General features: G+C 41.8%; 1 protein-coding gene across 2 annotated transcripts in view; it reads right to left on the bottom strand.

The window, feature by feature from the left end:
• The window catches only part of LOC144595164 (uncharacterized), a 116,966-nt gene that overhangs the window by 64,065 nt on the left and 34,872 nt on the right, over nucleotides 1–18,029 (bottom strand). Inside the window, exon 1 of one of the 2 annotated variants that reach the window (XM_078402316.1) lies at nucleotides 15,752–16,052. The exons of the other annotated variant lie outside the window; for it this stretch is intronic. Within the exon in view, the coding sequence (XP_078258442.1) occupies nucleotides 15,752–15,754 (3 nt within the window). The 5' untranslated portion in view covers nucleotides 15,755–16,052. Of the gene's footprint in view, nucleotides 1–15,751; nucleotides 16,053–18,029 lie in introns of those variants that run through there. 2 annotated transcript variants of the gene reach the window in all.

Genomic DNA, 18,029 nt, shown 5'->3' with positions numbered 1-18,029 from the left:
CCATGTATGCATGCTAGACACACACATGTATGTCGACGAATATTCTCTTGAAGTTCTACTGATATACAGCAGAGAGCATAGTGACTGGTTGCTTCACGGCCTAGTTCGGCAGCTTGAACCCACAGGAATGAAGAAGACTGCAAAAAGTCATGAACACTGCCCAGTCCCTCATGGGTATTGACCTCCCCACCATTGAAGGGATCTACAGGAGTCAGTGTTTCAAAAAGGCAGCCAGCATCATCAGAGACCCACACCACCCTGGCCACACACTCATTTCACCCCTATCATCGTGAAGAAGGTATAGGAGCCTGAAAACTGTAACATACAGGTTCAGGAGAAGCTTCTTCCCAACAACCATCAGTAAATTAAACACTACAACCTCCAACTAAGCACCGAAGTACAAAGATTTGGGGGATTGTTTTGTCTTTGCACTATTATCGTTTTTGATATATTGAACTTCTTTTTTGAGAACTTCTTTATCTTCCATTAACACCATTAAATATTAACAGCTAGACTTTAATATGCCTCTGGGTGATATCCCCCACACCCCCTAAAATGCTTTGTGCAGGTGGGGTGGAAGGGGAAGGACGCAGGTAGTTCAAAACAGGGAGTATTGATCCTGAGGGGGATCCAGCACAAGTCTACTAGGTCTTCTGAGATGCTGCCTGACCCGCTGATTTACTCCAGCTTTTTGCGATAAGCACAAGTACACTGATGCTCTTGGTTCCACAACATAATGTCTTAAAATTTAGGTGAAAAATAAGCCTCTTTGGTCGACCGGATTAAGAACATAATTAGGATTATTTCAATATTGCAGCATCACCAGTTGCAGAAGTGTAGAAACCTGTCAACCTGGCTTCGGCATCTCCTAAACCGGAAAAATCAGGCAACTTCTAATTTATATTTTATATCTATATCTATATTTTCATCTCTGCCTATTGTCCAAACATCTGCCTATCAGAAAATTGTCCTCACCTATATCAACCTATTAACTGTACTACCTGCCAGGATTTGTCCTGCCCCTCTGCTTTTCCATCTTTCTATCCACCCCCTACACCCCACAATCAGTCTGAAGAAGGATCCCGACCCGAAACATCTCTTATCCATGTTCTCTAGAGATGTTGTGTGACCCTTGAGGTACTCCAGGACTTCCCAACCCAAGATCAGAATTGAGTGGGCATTTCACATGCTCTATTCTTATTATCCATTCACCCTGGCACTGCTACGAGATATAAAAATATTTCCCAAACGTTCCTTGGCAGAAAAATGCAACAAAGTTTTTCTTCACAGATCTGTGAACAAAATCACATTTTCCAAAATAACCTTCACAGTGCCGTGCATTACTATAAAATAATTAGCAGGCCATTAAACACAAAGAGGCACAACCGGTTCCATTTCCTTTTATTAAAACCTGAAGTTTCACCCACGAAAAATACCAGAGAAAGCATACTGAATTGTGACTGGGAAAAAGATCAACCAACCAGCCATTAAATAAAATGAAACTGACAATCAGACTGCTTTATATAGGTTCAATTTAATTTTTTTATCAATGATGTTTAATCAGAGGGAAATTTCAAGAGAGAGCTGGATAGAACTCTTAAGGATAGCGGAGTGAGGGGGTATGGGGAGAAGGCAGGAACGGGGTACTGATTGAGAGTGATCAGCCATGATCGCATTGAATGGCGGTGCTGGCTCGAAGGGCTGAATGGCCTACTCCTGCACCTATTGTCTATTGTCTATTGTCTTATCATAAGTAGGATACGCATATCTGAAAGCTAGTTTTAAGACTTCTGAGGGGATTTCCAGTTTTGTGTGGTTTCCCCATGTGATTTATTTCCATGATCTAATATATTTTATTCTTAAGAGAACAGTTAAAGGTTGTCCCATGGGTTGTTATCTAACTAGAAATTGCACTGACTGAGTGGAACCAATGATCTGAACTTCACAAGTTCATTTGTGCGTGCAACTCAGCCAGTTTCACAAGAGAACACAATGACCACAGACGTCGTCTTCCCCCACTGAATTAAATGGCTTGTTAACATTAGATAGGCAATGAACAGATTAACCCAAATTATTGAACTTTCCCTGGTTATTTTTACTGGTAATGGAATTTGCTGGAGTTTGAACAGATACCACATGGAAAGTGAAGGAACGTTCATGTATTAATTATTAGTTCATAATTTAATTATTATATGTTTGTTCAAGAAATATGTTAATATAAATAATAAATCACTTTCTCCCTCTAACCTATGAGTGAAGATCATTTGTAAATTGATTGTGTAAGAAAATAACTGAAGATGCTGGTACAAATCGAAGGTATTTATTCACAAAATGCTGGAGTAACTCAGCAGGTCAGGCAGCATCTCAGGAGAGAAGGAATGGGTGACTTTTTAGGTCGAGACCCTTCTTCAGACTGTAAATTGATTAATCCATGTCTTTAATAAATTTAAAGCTCAAAAATTAAATGTGTCCTTCTGATCTGTTGATGAGTGATGAAAGCTATTTTTAAAATATAACCAACCAGACTTAAGTGTTGACTAACTGAGACGAAATGAGTTGCACTGTCACAAATAGTACCACAGCAACAGGAGACTGCAAAGGGGGGGGATACTAAACATAAATCTGCAGTCTTTTTTACAACCGTTTACTTTTTGAGGGATTAAATTTAGATCGAGTTAGATTTAGATCTTGGGGCTAAAGGAATCAAGGGATATGGGGGAAAAGCAGGAAGCGGGTACTGATTTTGGATGATCAGCCATGATCATATTGAATGGCTGGCTCGAAGGGCCGAATGGCCGACTCCTGCACCTATTTTCTATGTTTCTAAAAGGAATAAATAAAAATTCTTGACTAAATTGCCACTTCCCTTTTTGAGCAAGGATGATACCTGGTGGTTTGTCCGTCTGAAGCCTGATGCAATTTAGGTTGAATGCTGAGAGGATGAGTGCTTGAAAGCTGCATCCTCAGTGTTTTACATTCTGAGTGGCAGCATGTATACTAATAACTGTTTCCCACGGAGAGAAATGGAAACAGGCTGTGTTTGCACAGAGGTGCTGTGAGGTTTTGCACACATTGAGCACGTGTGTTACTGCTCTCATCGTTTGTCTGCACAGTAAGCCACGTGGAATTCCATGGTAAGTGAAGACTGCACATTTTTGAACTGAAAATATTATTAATCCTGTCAGCAAAAAAAACTCCATTGGTTCTTTAATGGCTAAATTTGGCCAAATTCACAGTAGAGACTTTATAACTGTTTAAGGAAGCACCTTGGCTTGGACTGTGCCCTCCACTAAACAATATGTTATTTCCCTTCAGACCACATAGGACATGGGTGTCAAACTACTGGCCCGCGAAAGGGTCCAGTCTGGCCCAAGGGATGATTTGGGGAATAAAAAGCTGCATTGTCAATCGTCATGTGGAGGGCGGGCGGCATTTATTGCAGACTGCAGATGCTGGTTTAAATCGAAGGTAGACACAAAATGCTGAAGTAACTCAGCGGGTTAGGCATCATCTCTGGAGAGAAGGAATGGGTGGGTTTAAACTAAGTAGTGGGGGGGAGGGGTTGACAAATTGGGAATATGAAGATGGAGTTAAAGGGGAAGCAAATACAGGAGAAATTGCAAAGGACTCGAGAATAAATGGGAAGGAAAGTTCTAGATGGGATAAGAGAGTAAGGTCAGGCCCAATGACCCCAGGAAATGGACCTCAGGAAAGAGAGTTTGTGGAGTGCCTCCGAGATGGATTCTTAGAACAGCTTGTACTGGAGTCTACCAGGGAGAAGGCAATTCTGGATTTAGTGTTGAGAAATGAACCTGATTTGATAAGGGAACTCAAGGTAAAAGAGCCATTAGGAGGCAGTGATCGCGGCACGGTAGCGCAGCGGTAGAGTTGCTGCTTTACAGCGAATGCAGCGCCGGAGACTCAGGTTCGATCCTGACTACGGGTGCTGCACTGTAAGGAGTTTGTACGTTCTCCCCGTGACCTGCGTGGGTTTTCTTCGGTTTCCTCCCACACTCCAAAGACGTACAGGTATGTAGGTTAATTGGCTGGGTAAATGTAAAAAAAAAAAATTGTCCCTAGTGGGTGTAGGATAGTGTTAATGTACGGGGATCACTGGGCGGCACGGACTTGGAGGGCCGAAAAGGCCTGTTTCCGGCTGTATATATATGATATGATATGATATGATAATATGATAAGTTTTAATCTACAAATTGAGAGGGAGAAGGGAAAATTCCAGTATAGCAAAGGGGATTACAGAGGCATGAGGCAGGAGCTTTAGATTTAGATTTTTTAGATTTAGAGATACAGCGCAGAAACAGGCCCTTTGGCCCAGCGATCCCCGCACACTAACACTATCCTACACCCACTAGGGACAATTTTTACATTTGCCCAGCCAATTAACCTACAAACCTGTACGTCTTTGGAGTGTGGGAGGAAACCGAAGATCTCGGAGAAAACCCACGCAGGTCACGGGGAGAACGTACAAACTTCGTACAGACGGCGCCCGTAGTCAGGGTCGAACCTGAGTCTCCGGCCAGAGCTGGCCAGATTTGACTGGAAGGAGACCCTAGCTGGGAAGATGGTGGAACAGCAATGGCAGGTATTCCTGGAAATAATGCAGAAGGTGCAGGATCAATTCATCCCAAAGAGGAGGAAAGATTCTAAGGGGAATAAGAGGCACCCGTGGCTGACAAGGGAAGTCAAGGACAGCATAAAAATAAAAGAGAATAAGTACAACACAGCAAAGAAGAGCGGGAAGCCAGAGGATTGGGACTCTTTTAAAGAGCAACAGAAGATAACTAAAAAGGCAATACGGGGAGAAAAGATGAGGTACGAAGGTAACCTGGCCAATAATATAATAATATAATATAATAATAATAAAATAAAATATAAATAATATAATATAAAAATATAAAGCTTCTTTAGGTATGTGAAGAGGAAAAAAATAGTTAAGGCAAATGTGGGTCCCTTAAAGACAGAAGCAGGGGAATTTATTATTGGGAACAAGGAAATGGCAGACGAGTTGAACCAGTACTTTGGATCTTTTCACTAAGGAAGATACAAACAATCTCCCAGATGTTCTAGTGGCCAGAGATCCTAGGGTGACGGAGGAACTGAAGGAAATCACATTAGGCAGGAAATGGTGTTGGGTAGACTGATGGAACTGAAGGCTGATAAATCCCCAGGGTCTGATGGTCTGCATCCCAGGGTACTTAAGGAGGTGGCTCTAGAAATCGTGGACGAATTGGTGATCATTTTCCAATGTTCTATAGATTCAGGATCACTTCCTGTGGATTGGAGGGTAGCTAATGTTATCCCATTTTTTTAAGAAAGGAGGGAGAGAGAAAACAAGAAATGGTAGACCAGTTAGTCTGACATCAGTGGTGGGGAAGATGCTGGAGCCAATTATAAAAGACGAAATTGCGGAGCATTTGGATAGCAGTAACAGGATCATTCTGAGTCAGCATGGATTTACGAAGGGGAAATCATGCTTGACTAATCTTCTGGAATTTTTTGAGGATGTAACTAGGAAAATGGACAGGGGAGAGCCGGTGGATGTAATGTACCTTGACTTTCAAAAAGCCTTCCACAAGGTCCCACAGAGGAGATTAGTGTGCAAAATTAGAACACATGGTATTGGGGGCAGGGTACTGACATGGATAGAAAATTGGTTGACAGACAGAAAGCAAAGAGTGGGGATAAATGGGTCATTTTTAGAATGGCAGGCAGTGACTAGTGGGGTACCGCAAGGCTCAGTGCTGGGACCGCAGCTATTTACAATATACATTAATGACTTGGATGAAGGGATTAAAAGTAACATTAGCAAATTTGCAGATGACACAAAGCTGGGTGACAGTGTGAACTGTGAGGAAGATGCTATGAGGTTGCAGGGTAACGGACAGGCTGGGTGAGTGGGCGGATGCATGGCAGATGCAGTTTAATGTGGATAAGTGTGAGATTATCCACTTTGGTGGTAAGAATAGGAAGGCAGATTATTATCTGAATGGTGTCGTTAGGAAAAGGGGATGTACAACGAGATCTGGGTGTCCTAGTGCATCAGTCATTGAAAGGAAGCATGCAGGTACAGCAGGCAGTGAAGAAAGCCAATGGAATGTTGGCCTTCATAACAAGGGGAGTTGAGTATAGGAGCAAAGAGGTCCTTCTACAGTTGTACAGGGCCCTAGTGAGACCGCACCTGGAGTACTGTGTGCAGTTTTGGTCTCCAAATTTGAGGAAGGATATTCTTGCTATTGAGGGCGTGCAGCGTAGGTTTACTAGGTTAATTCCTGGAATGGCGGGACTGTCGTATGTTGAAAGACTGGATCGACTAGGTTTGTATACACTGGAATTTAGAAGGATGAGAGGAGATCTTATCGAAACATATAAGATTATTAAGGGGTTAGACACGTTAGAGGCAGGAAACATGTTCCCAATGCTGGGGGAATCCAGAACCAGGGGCCACAGTTTAAGAATAAGGGGTAGGCCATTTAGAATGAAGATGAGGAAAAACTTTTTCAATCAGAGAGTTGTAAATCTGTGGAATTCTCTGCCTCAGAAGGCAGTGGATGCCAATTCTCTGAATGCATTCAAGAGAGAGCTAGATGGAGCTCTTAAGGATAGCGGAGTCAGGGGGTATGGGGAGAAGGCAGGAACGGGGTACTGATTGAGAATGATCAGCCATGATCACATTGAATGGTGGTGCTAGCTCGAAGGGCCAAATGGCCTACTCCTGCACCTATTGTCTATTATCTATTATGACGTTTCAGGTTGAGGCCCATCAAAATCTGAAGAAGGGTCTCGACCCGAAACGTCACCCATTCCTTCTCTCCAGAGATGCTGTCTGACCCGCTGAGTTACTCCAGCATTTTGTGTCTACCTGAGGTTCCTGATGTTGACAGGCTGGTTAAAGCCAAGAGATGTCAGGTGTCTGGAAGCAGCAAGTGAAAAAATAGTGACACTATTCGATGCACTGCGATATGTAAGCAAAATGCATTATGAAATATTGTGTCATAATATTGTGATTCATTCATTTTCTGACTATTCTATTATTGAAAATGTGATCACCAATAAAAATAATAGGCTAACTGTGTTCATTGTCTGAGTTTGATTGCTGGAAGCAGGCTAATAAAAATCAGGTGCAGTTGTGTAGCCTACATTTACAATTTGTTTCGTTAGGTCTACATTTGTGTGTGCTAATGTTTGATTTTAAATGGTTTATTAATGGAAAGGGTGTTGCTCCCGAAACAATCTTAGCCAAAATAGCATCATTTTTTCTCTCTCTCATCGTAACTTTCTTGTAGCCGACGATTGTAAGTTAATACCAATCATAAAAGTAATGCTTGCTAGGCAATCTTCTTCATAAGTAACAAAATTCGTGAAGTGAAACATTTTGTTCTTATAGCTGAGACTGAGGCACATGAGAGCAGGTTGAAAAAACAAAAGCAACGAAGGCTGTGGGAGCACATGCACACAACTGATCCGGCCCGCATGAAGTCACATCATAGAAACATAGAAACAGAAAATAGGTGCAGGAGTAGGCCATTTGGCCCTTCGAGCCAGCACCGCCATTCAATATGATCATGGCTGATCATCCAGCTCAGTAACCTGTACCTGCCTTCTCTCCATACCCCCTGATCCCTTTAGCCACAAGGGCCACATCTCACTCCCTCTTAAATATGGCCAATGAAGTGGCCTCAACTACCTTCTGTGGCAGAGAATTCCACAGACTCACCACTATCTGTGTGAAGAAATGTTTTCTCATCTCGGTCCTAAAAGACTTCCCCCTTATCCTTAAGCTGTGACCCCTGGTTCTGGACTTCTCCAACATCGGGAACAATCTTCCCGCATCTAGCCTCTCCAACCCCTTAAGAATTTTATATGTTTTGCCTATTGCCTATTCCGTCCGGCCCGTGACCTAAAAGGAGTTTGATACCCCTGACATAGAATGTAGCGTAATCACCGGAGAGACTATTTATACCAATGGAAATCACTGATGAGAACACACTATAATGGAAAAGGCTCCCAATTTCCTATGAAACAATTGTTAATTTCTGGTGTTGCAGTATACTCAGGATAACCCTTTGTTCCAGCTATGAAATAACATAGCTTCATTGTTTATTCAGTGTGCAATCAATGTTTCAGAGATTGTCACAGAATATCATTCATTATGACAAAAAAGATCCAATTAGTAAGCACTGCTTCTATGACAGGTTTTGCCTGTCATCAAATCCTTTTTCAATATTTAAGTGGCTATTTATGAATGTCACATTATTCTATTTCCTGACAATTTTACGGTTAATATCTAAAAATATAAACACAATTTCCCCTCATGTTTGGCTCTACACTTACTTTACAGGAATTGTGTTGTAACTTTTTATTACTGCAATGATTATCCCTTGTGGGGGTGAGGTGGGGGTGGGGGGGGAGGTGTGTGAGGGTCAATCAGAATACACTCACTGGCTCTTAGGATGACTGTGTGAATAGAGGAAACTTAACAGAAAGCATTGAGTCTACTGAGAAAGCCAAATGTACTCAGCCTTCTGAACAACTGGAATACATGTTAATAGAGTCATACAGCAGGAAGACAGATCCTATGGATCAATTTGCCCATGTCAACCAAGATGCTCTGTCTATGCAAGCCCCACCGCCCCACGTTTGGCCCAGAAACATCTAAATCTTTCGGATCCATGTACCTGTCAAAATGTCATTCAAATGTTGATATAGTGCCTGCCTCAACGAGCTCCTCAGCCAGCTTGTTCCATAGACTCAACACCCTCTGTGTGGAGACGTTGTCTCTCGGGTCCTATTAAATCTTTCCCCTCAAACCTTAAACCAATGGTTCTTGATTCCCCTACTCTGAGTAAAAAACTCTGTGCATGTACCCTGTCTGTTCTCCTCGTGCTTTTGTACACCTCTATAAGATCACCCCTCAGCCTTCTGCGCTCTGAGGAATAAAGTCCAAGCCTGACCAACCTCACCCTATAGCTTAGGCCCTTGAGTCCTGGCAGCATTCTCATAAATCTTCTCTACATTAACATCCTTCCTTTAGCAGGATGACCAAAACTGAACACAATATTCCAAATGCGGCCTTACCGACGTCATGTACATATGTAACATAACATCATGTAACATAACATCCCAACTTCTATACTCAATAGTCGATACTCGGAGTCTGAAGAAGGGTCTCATCCCAAAACATCACCCATTCCTTCTTTTCAGAGATGCTGCCTGTCCCACTGAGTTACTCTAGCATTTTGTGTCTATCTTCTTTACTTAATACCCTCACTGACGAATGCCAGTGTACCGAGAGCTTCTTGACCACCACTGTGATGGCACTTTCAGGGAACGATCTACTTGCGCTCCTAAATCCCTGTACTCGACAATACTCCCCAGGGTCCTGCCATTCACTGGGAAGGTCCTGCCCTGGTTTGACTTCCTAAACTGCAATACCTCACACTGATCTGCATTAAAATCCATTAACCATGCCTCAGCCCATTTGCCCAACTGATCAAGATCCTGCTGTAATTTTTAATCACCATCTTCGCTATCTTTGTACATTCTCATCCAAATCATTGATATAAATTACAAACGGCAAAGGTTCAGCATCGATTCCTGCGGCTCACCATTAGTTACTGGTCTCCAGACATCTCCAAGAACTGTCCCAAGTTCACCAGTCTTCATGTTTTTCTCCACGGTAATAACAGTGGAGTTAAGGACATTGCCCATCTCCTGTGGTTTAACAAGGAGTTGCGCTTTGGCTTCTGAGGGGCCCCATTCTCTCTCTAGTTACTCTCTTTCCCATAATGCACTCAGAAAATCTCTTGGACTTTCCTTAATATTATCTTCCAGAGCTATTGTCTGTTTCTGTTTGGCCTCCTGATTTCCTTCTTAAGTCTGCTCCTTAGTTTCCGAAAGTCCTCCAACAATACATTTGATCTCAGATACCAATACTTGTCCCATGCCTCCTTTTTTTCCAGAACAGAGCCTCAATTTCTCTTGTCATCCAAACTTCCCTATTCCCACCTGCCTTGTCCATCACCCTGACAGGAACATACATGCCCTGAACTCTTGTCACCACATTTTTAAAAGCATCTGACTTTGTTGGACATTCATTTGCCTGCAAACAACCTGCTCCAATCAACTTTAGCAAATTTCTGTCTAATACCATCAAAGCTGGCCTTGCCCCATTCAGAATTTTATCTAGTGGGCCTGTTTTAAAGCTAATATTTTAAAGCTAATAAAACAATGGTTGTTGGTCCCATAAGGCTTGCCTGTGACACTTCAGTAACTTGCCCTTCCCAATTTCCTAAGGGTAGATCAAGCTTTACCCTCTCCCCTGTATGGCTCTCTGTCGCAATGCCTGAGGAAAGTTTCCTGAAAACATTTGATAAATTCCACCCTGTCTAAGCCCTTGGCACTATGACAGTTCCAGTCTATATTGGGGAAGTTAAAATCCCCTACAATGACAACCCTATTAGTCTTGCAGCAGCCTGCAAGCTCTCAGCATATTTGTTCGACTAATTCCCATTGACTATTTGGGGGCCTATAGTACCATCCCAAGAAGTTGATCATCCACTTTTTATTTAAACTATTGTGATAATCTCCTTACCAGACTTGATGTGCCTTGAAAGTTGACATTAAATATCAGCAAGGAGAGGAAAGAGAAATATTTTTTAAAAATTCATAAGGGCACCACTCAAATTATTCTATGTTCGGGGTCCTAATTTAGCTTGCGTTAAAAGTCACATTTACATTTCACTTTTATGAACTTAATTCTGACAGGTTACATTGTCTGGGGAGAGGTGTTTTTTTAAACATAAATATTTTAACTAAAGTTAGTTTGGTCATGTTTTTATTGCAGTTGCAATCCTTTACAATCTTCTCAGCATTTCTTAATTTTAGTAGAACATTTGGAACAGATATTTATCCAGAATGGAAGACTGGAATCTCCAGTGGCAGATGAAAACGGCTGGACCTGTGCCATTTAGTTTCCAGACATTTGTTTCTTTTAAAGTTGTAATCAGAACAATACAGTAGGCGGAGGGCTTTGCTTTTTGAAACTAAACAGATTTTCATCAGGCTTTGGACTGGAAAAAATAATCTGACTATATATCCTACTCAAGTGCTTCTGGAAATAAATATTGTTAATGTGAAATCTCTTTGCAGCTTGTTATATTACCAACCACTGAAATAAACGTCAAAGTTGAGGGATTGCAAAAGGCCCAGCTTTAAACTATATCAAAGAGGTAAATAGATGTTCAAGGGCTCCATTACATTCTCAATTGTTCCTTGTTCCTTTCTCGGTGTGTTGAAAATCAAGTGTCATTGAGACTAGTCAATGTCTGGCTCTTCAGGCCAGTATTCAGTGTCCACCACTAAGCCTTGAAATGTGTGTTAGCAGCTGATCCCACTGCAAAAAGCTTCAGAACAAAAGACAATGCTGTCTGCATATATTTGTACCAAGCATGGATTACTAACTGCGAGATCGAGAGAGAAATAACAGCCAAAATTCCCATCCAAGTCTGAGACTAATTGTACTGCTCTAAACATTTGCTCAAATGCAAATTTGAAGTTAAGAAATATTGCATTGCTATACATTTATTTCTTGTTGCTGGTAATTTAACAAGCTACAGCTGACTCCAATGTTATTATTTATTTTCAGATACATGGGAACCTCTTGGGTGGAATTGCTAATCAAAGTTTTTTTTCCCAGGAGAGGGGCATCTAGAACAAAATGGCATGGGTTGAAGATGAGAAGGAAGAAATTTAAAGGAGATCTGAGGTATATGTTTTTTCACACAGAGGGTGGTGATTATCTGGAATGACTTGCCAGATTTGGATGAGACAGATATAATTGCAACATTTAAAAGGCATTTGGATGGGTACTTAGATAGGGAAGGCACAGAGGGATACAGGCTCAATGACGCAAATGGGATGAGCATCGATAGGTTTCATAATCAGCACAGGTGAGGTATCCTGAGAGCGGCCAATTATGTACTGTTTCATTCTATGATTTTCTATGAATATATCATTTTTTATGATTTTGGTTCAGCTCAGAGATGTTTCATCATTTTTACCAGTATTTAGCAAAATTGGTATTTCTGTTTGGTTCATTCAAGAGATGCATCAAGTTCAGCTTTCTACAAAATTAATTACATTTAAATCATTATAATAAATGTTAGACACCAGTGCAGACCCGGCCTTAATTAATTCTAGAACATAATCCTAATTTACTTTCATGTAATAGCATATTGTTTTTGTTTCTTGAACCATTTCTGTCAATGTTTTTATCTCACATTTTTCAACATAGCCGCACCATTGACCAGTGCAATACCACAAGCACGCAGTTAGGATCAGCGTCCTTTTGTGTGTTCTGAAAGCCACATGCAGCATTCTTAAAGCAGAGGGAATGGAAATGTGGATTCTGTATGACCGAGGTTTATTGATAGCATGGAATTTTAATGACAGCACAATAACACAATAATAGGCATCTCATATTAAATGAAAAGCGTTAAGATTGAAGAGAAAGTATGAAATTCCAATCCTTTGTGTATATTCTTGCCTTCTGCTGAAAACTTCCCTTGATTTATCACCCGGGACACGGGATAAAATTGGTCACTACCCAACAAGAACATTCAAGGCCTGTTGTGACTAGTATGGAATTTTTTTTGTTTCTCATGTCATTGAAGGGATATGGGGAGAGTGCAGGAACGGGGTACTAATTTTGGATAATCAGCCATGATCATGTTGAATGGAGATGGTGGCTCGAAGAGCCGAATGGCCTACTCCTGCACCTATTTTCTAAGTTTCTATGTTTCTATGAAGATCTCCCAGTTTCAAATTTTCATTAACTATATTTATAAATCAGAAATAAGATGAGTTTGCTGCAAATTGCAGCTCTGAAATCACAAATCTGCTAGTTTTCTCCAACATTACAAATGTTACAACGTATCTTGATTCTAGTTCCCAAAATATTATTTTTTCAGTGTAATTGCTATTTTAATCTATCCCGAGGGTAGCAAGTTTATCTTCTGAAACATATTGATTCTGCAAATCATTTCCCCACATAACCAACATTAACAAAATATATATGATTAGGGATTCCTGCAGGAAATTACTGAAGAATAGAAATACATTTTGAGGCAGTAATATACTCAATGGGATTACACTGCATGAAAATTATGAAACAAGCTCAGTTAAACTCTATATTTACAAGGTTTTATTAATTGCACAATAAGATCGTTCCATCCTGCACTCAAATTCACTTGGACCATCTCCAACATCTCCCTACCGTTTCTGGATCTCACCGTCTCCATCACAAGAGACTATTGACCGACATCTACTGCAAACCTACTGACTCTCATCGCTATCTAGACTACACTTCTTCCCACCCTGCATCCTGTAAATACTCTATCCCCTACTCCCAATTCCTCCGTCTACTCCGCATCTGCATCCAGGATGAGTTTTTCCATACTAGATTATCGGAGATGTCCTCATTCTTTAGGAAAACGGGGATTCCCCTCTTCCATTATAGATGAAGCCCTTACTAGGGTCTCCTCAATATCTCGCAGCTCCGCTCTTGCTCCCCCTCCCCCCATTCGCAACAAGGACAGAATCCCCCTTGTCCTCACCTTCCACCGCATCTGCCGTCGCATACAGCATGTACTGTAATCCTCCAACACTTTTGCCACCTCCAACGGGATCCCTCTACTGGCCACATCTTCCCATCTCCACCCCTTTCTGCTTTCCGCAGAGACCGTTCCCTCCGCAACTCCCTGGTCAACTCGTCCCTTCCCACCCAAACCACCCCCTCTCCCGGTACTTTCCCCTGGACTGTAGGAGATGCAACACCTGTCCCTTTACCTCCCCCCTCAACTCCATCCAAGGACCCCAACAGTCTTTTCAGGTGAGGCAGAGGTTCACTTGCACCTCCTCCAACCTCATCTACTGTATCCGCTGTTCCAGGTGTCAACCTCTCTACATCGGCGAGACCAAGCGCAGGCTCGTCGATCATTTCGCTGAACACCTCCGCTCAGTCTACCTTAACCTAACCTATCTGATCTCCCGGTTGCTCAGCACTTTAACTCCATCTCCCATTCCCAATCTGACCTTTCTGTCCTGGCCTCCTCCATTGGCAGTGAGTCCCAGCGCAAATTGGAGAAACAGCATTTCATATTTTGTTTGGGTAGCTTACACCCCAGCAGTATGAACATTGACTTCTCTAACTTCAAATAGCCCTTGCTTTCCCTCTCTCTCCATCCCTTCCCCTTCCCAGTTCTCCCACCAGTCTCACTGTTTCTGACTACATTCTATCCTTGTCCCGCCCACTCCCCTGACTTCAGTCTGAAGAAGGGTCTCGACCCAAAACATCACCCATTCCTTCTCTCCAGAGATGCTGCCTGTCCCGCTGAGTTTCTCCAGCTTTTTATGTCTACCTTCGATTTAAACCAGCATCTGCGGTTCTTTCTTACACATATTGCTTACACAGTTCAGTGTCTACATCGCCGTGTTGTTCTACATTGGCACCTTGTTTTTTTTTCAAATCTGTGCAGTGATGTTCCGGACTTGATCTTCTTTGATACAGTGTTAATGATTGAAGGATACAGCATGGAACAGGCCCTTCGGCCCATCGAGTCCATGCTGGCCATCGATCACCCATTCACACTGGTTGTATATTATTCCACTTATGCATTCTCTCCCTACACACAACATGGGCCAATTAACCCCGCACATTTGTGGGATCATCACATCACAGGTGGGAAGTTTATCGCAGGTGTGTGGAGTAAACTTTTTACACAGAGAGTGGTGGGTGCCTGGAATGTGCTGCCAGGGGTGGTGGTGGTGGAGGCAGACACAAAGGTAGCATTTCTGAGGGATTTAGATAGGCACAAGGATATACAGAGAATGGATGGACAATAATCACATGCAGGCAGAGGAGATTAGTTTAACTTGGCATGAATCATGTTTGACACAGACATTGTGGGCCAAAGGACCTATTCCGTGCTGCATTGTTCTACATTCTATGTTCATGGAAGCTGAATAATTTGATGAATGTTTTCAGCATTTCCTATTTTAACTAATTGAAAGCAATTTTTACCCCTGTTCCATTAATCTCCCTTTGAAACCAAATGTATCTGGTTTAAATATTTTGAGAGCAGACACAACCCCTGCACAGAAATCATTGTATGATAGCTGGGAAAGAATTTGTGGAATGTCAGTGCAAGATTTACTCTGTGCATAGCTGTAAAGGAAACAACACTGTACTATTGCTCGGAGGGAACACCAGATGCTGGTTTACACCGAAGCTGGAGTAACTCAGCGGGTCAGACAGCATCTCTGGAGAAAAGGATCGGGTCAAGACCCTCCTTTTACTCTATTCATTTTCTCCAGAGATGCTGCCTGACCCGCTGAGTTACTCCAGCTTTTTGTGCCTATCTTCTGTAATATTGCTATGTATAGCAAGTATAATGCTTCATCTCTGATTCTTTAAATATGATTATATTTATATATATATATAAAAATAAATATTGTACATAAATATATGTATTTATAACATGCATATGTATATGTAAAGGCATTGATTTCCCAACGATTCAGATGATAACAGTTGAATAAAACTTACCGAGTAGGTATCTATTCGGCCAGACATATACTGGGTGCATATTGCCCGTGTAATAGAATAGTAGAGACAATTATCTTTAAAACGGATCTACATTGCGCTACATACAAAGGACTAGAAGATCTAACTTACCATGATGTGTCCCGTGGATGACTCTTTGGGGTCTTTACTATTAGAGTCAATGTTCAAATTGCATCAACTCCACTACGAAATCATTCAAACGGAAAATAAAATCAAGTCTGTGCGAGAGGCTCTTCCACTGTATATGTGCACATGAATAAAAGGGAAATCTAACCCTTTTCAAAGGGGAATCCCTTAGACAAACAATTGCTTCCTCGACGAAACTCTCGTTAAAACGTTTCAATTCTTCGGCTCTCCCACGTATTTCTCTGTAAAGTGAGTAGAAATAGCCGAGCCCCGCTGTGTGTTATCGCAATTCTGAGGATTCCCTCGCCTGGCGACTTGCGTCGGAGTGAAGAGGAAACACACTCCCACACTGGTGGAGAGAGCGCCGCAGGAAAGCCTCGGTGAAGAGGGCAGCCCACATCGGTGGAAAACTTTACATCAGCAACAACGGCTACGCTATTAGTGAGCCGCAGTTTACAGTAATAACCAACCCCCTTTTTCACGTTAATCGTAAATGGCATTAATCTTTATCAACAAAAAAAGTGGCTTCATTATTTTTTTTATTTTAAATGACACAAAATCACCTAAAACGCGTTACAAAGAAGATGCAAAGGCACGGCTATCATTCATCACATTATAGTGTTTTGAACCATCCTCAATTGCTTGGTGAACTTCATGTATCAGTTGCTGATATAAAGAGGTCTCTGTGTCCGCATTAAATGGGTGAGAATGCATGGTCGGCGCTGTGTGAAATGTTGGTCTCCACAGAAGGGACCTGATCGATTTCAGCATCCTTCGTTTATATCTCAGATTTCCAGCATCTGCATAAACTTGCCATTCAGCTGCCAGAAATTATGATGTTTTGGCATAGATCTTAGTTCAAGGAAAACTCGAAGGTTAGAAATTAGCTTGTTGATGTTAACCGAGAAATACTTTTTTTGAATAACATACCAATGAGAAAATGCAGGAAATTCACTAAGTTGATGTTTCGGCATGATCACCGTTCATCGATGCGAGAATAAGATAGCATCAACGTTAATGAGTCGGAGGGGCGAGGGTCTGTTTTGGTGTGCTGTACGGCTCTACGACAAAACCTGTTCATTCAGTTTCTTTTGACCTCCCACCCAATCATACACAGCCCTTTCCTTACAGTGCCCTCCATAATGTTTGGGACAAAGACCCATAATTTATTTATTTGCCTCTGCACTCCTCAAATTGAGATTTGTAATAGAAAAAAAAATCACATGTGGTTAAAGTGCACGTTGTCAGATTTTATTAAAGGCCATTTTTATACATTTTGGTTTCACCATGTAGAAATTACAGCAGTGTTTATACATAGTCCCCCCCATTCCTGCGCACCCATAATGTTTGGGACACATGGCTTCACAGGCGTCTGTAATTGCTCTGGTGTGTCTAATTGCCTCCTTCGTGCAGGTGTAAGAGAGCTCTTGTCTTTCCTCCAGTCTTTCCATCACCTTTGGAAACTTTTATTGCTGTTTATCAACATGAGGACCAAAGTTGTGCCAACGAAAGTCAAATAAGCCATTATGAGACTGAGAAACAAGAATAAAACTGTTAGAGACATCAGCGAAACCTTAGGCTCACCACAATCAACTGTTTGGAACATCATTAAGAAAAAAGAGAGCACTGGTGAGCATACTAATCGCAAAGGGACTGGCAGGCCAAGGAAGACCTCCACAGCTGATGACAGAAGAATTTTCTCTATAATAAAGAAAAATCCCCAAACACCTGTCTGACAGATCAGAAACACTCTTCAGGAGTCAGGTATGGATTTGTCGATGACCACTATCTGCAGAAGACTTCATGAACAGAAATACAGAGGCTACACTGCAAGATGCAAACCACTGGTTAGCTGCAAAAAATAGGATGGCCAGGTTACAGTTCAACAAGAAGTACTTAAAAGAGCAACCACAGTTCTGGAAAAAGGTCCTGTGGGCTGATGAGATGAAGATTAATTTACATCAGAGTGATGGCAAGACCAAAGTATTCAGGAGAGAAAGAACTGCCCAAGATCCAAAGCATACCACCTTATCTGTGAAAGACGGTGGTGGGAGTGCTATGGCCTGGGCATGTATGGCTCACTTATCTTCATTGGTGATACAACTGCTGACGGTAGTAGCATAATGAATTCTGAAGTGTATAGACACATCCTATCTGCTCAAATTCAAACAAATGCCTAAAAACTAATTGGCTGGTGGTTCATTCTACAGCAAGACAATGATCCCAAACCTACTGCTAAAGCAACAAAGGGGTTTTTCAAAAC

This window comes from Rhinoraja longicauda, chromosome 1 (genome assembly GCF_053455715.1).
Source record: "Rhinoraja longicauda isolate Sanriku21f chromosome 1, sRhiLon1.1, whole genome shotgun sequence".
Lineage (NCBI taxonomy): Eukaryota > Metazoa > Chordata > Chondrichthyes > Rajiformes > Arhynchobatidae > Rhinoraja > Rhinoraja longicauda.
The sequence above is the reverse complement of the archived record's forward strand: the minus strand, read 5'-3'. Positions and strand labels throughout refer to the sequence as shown.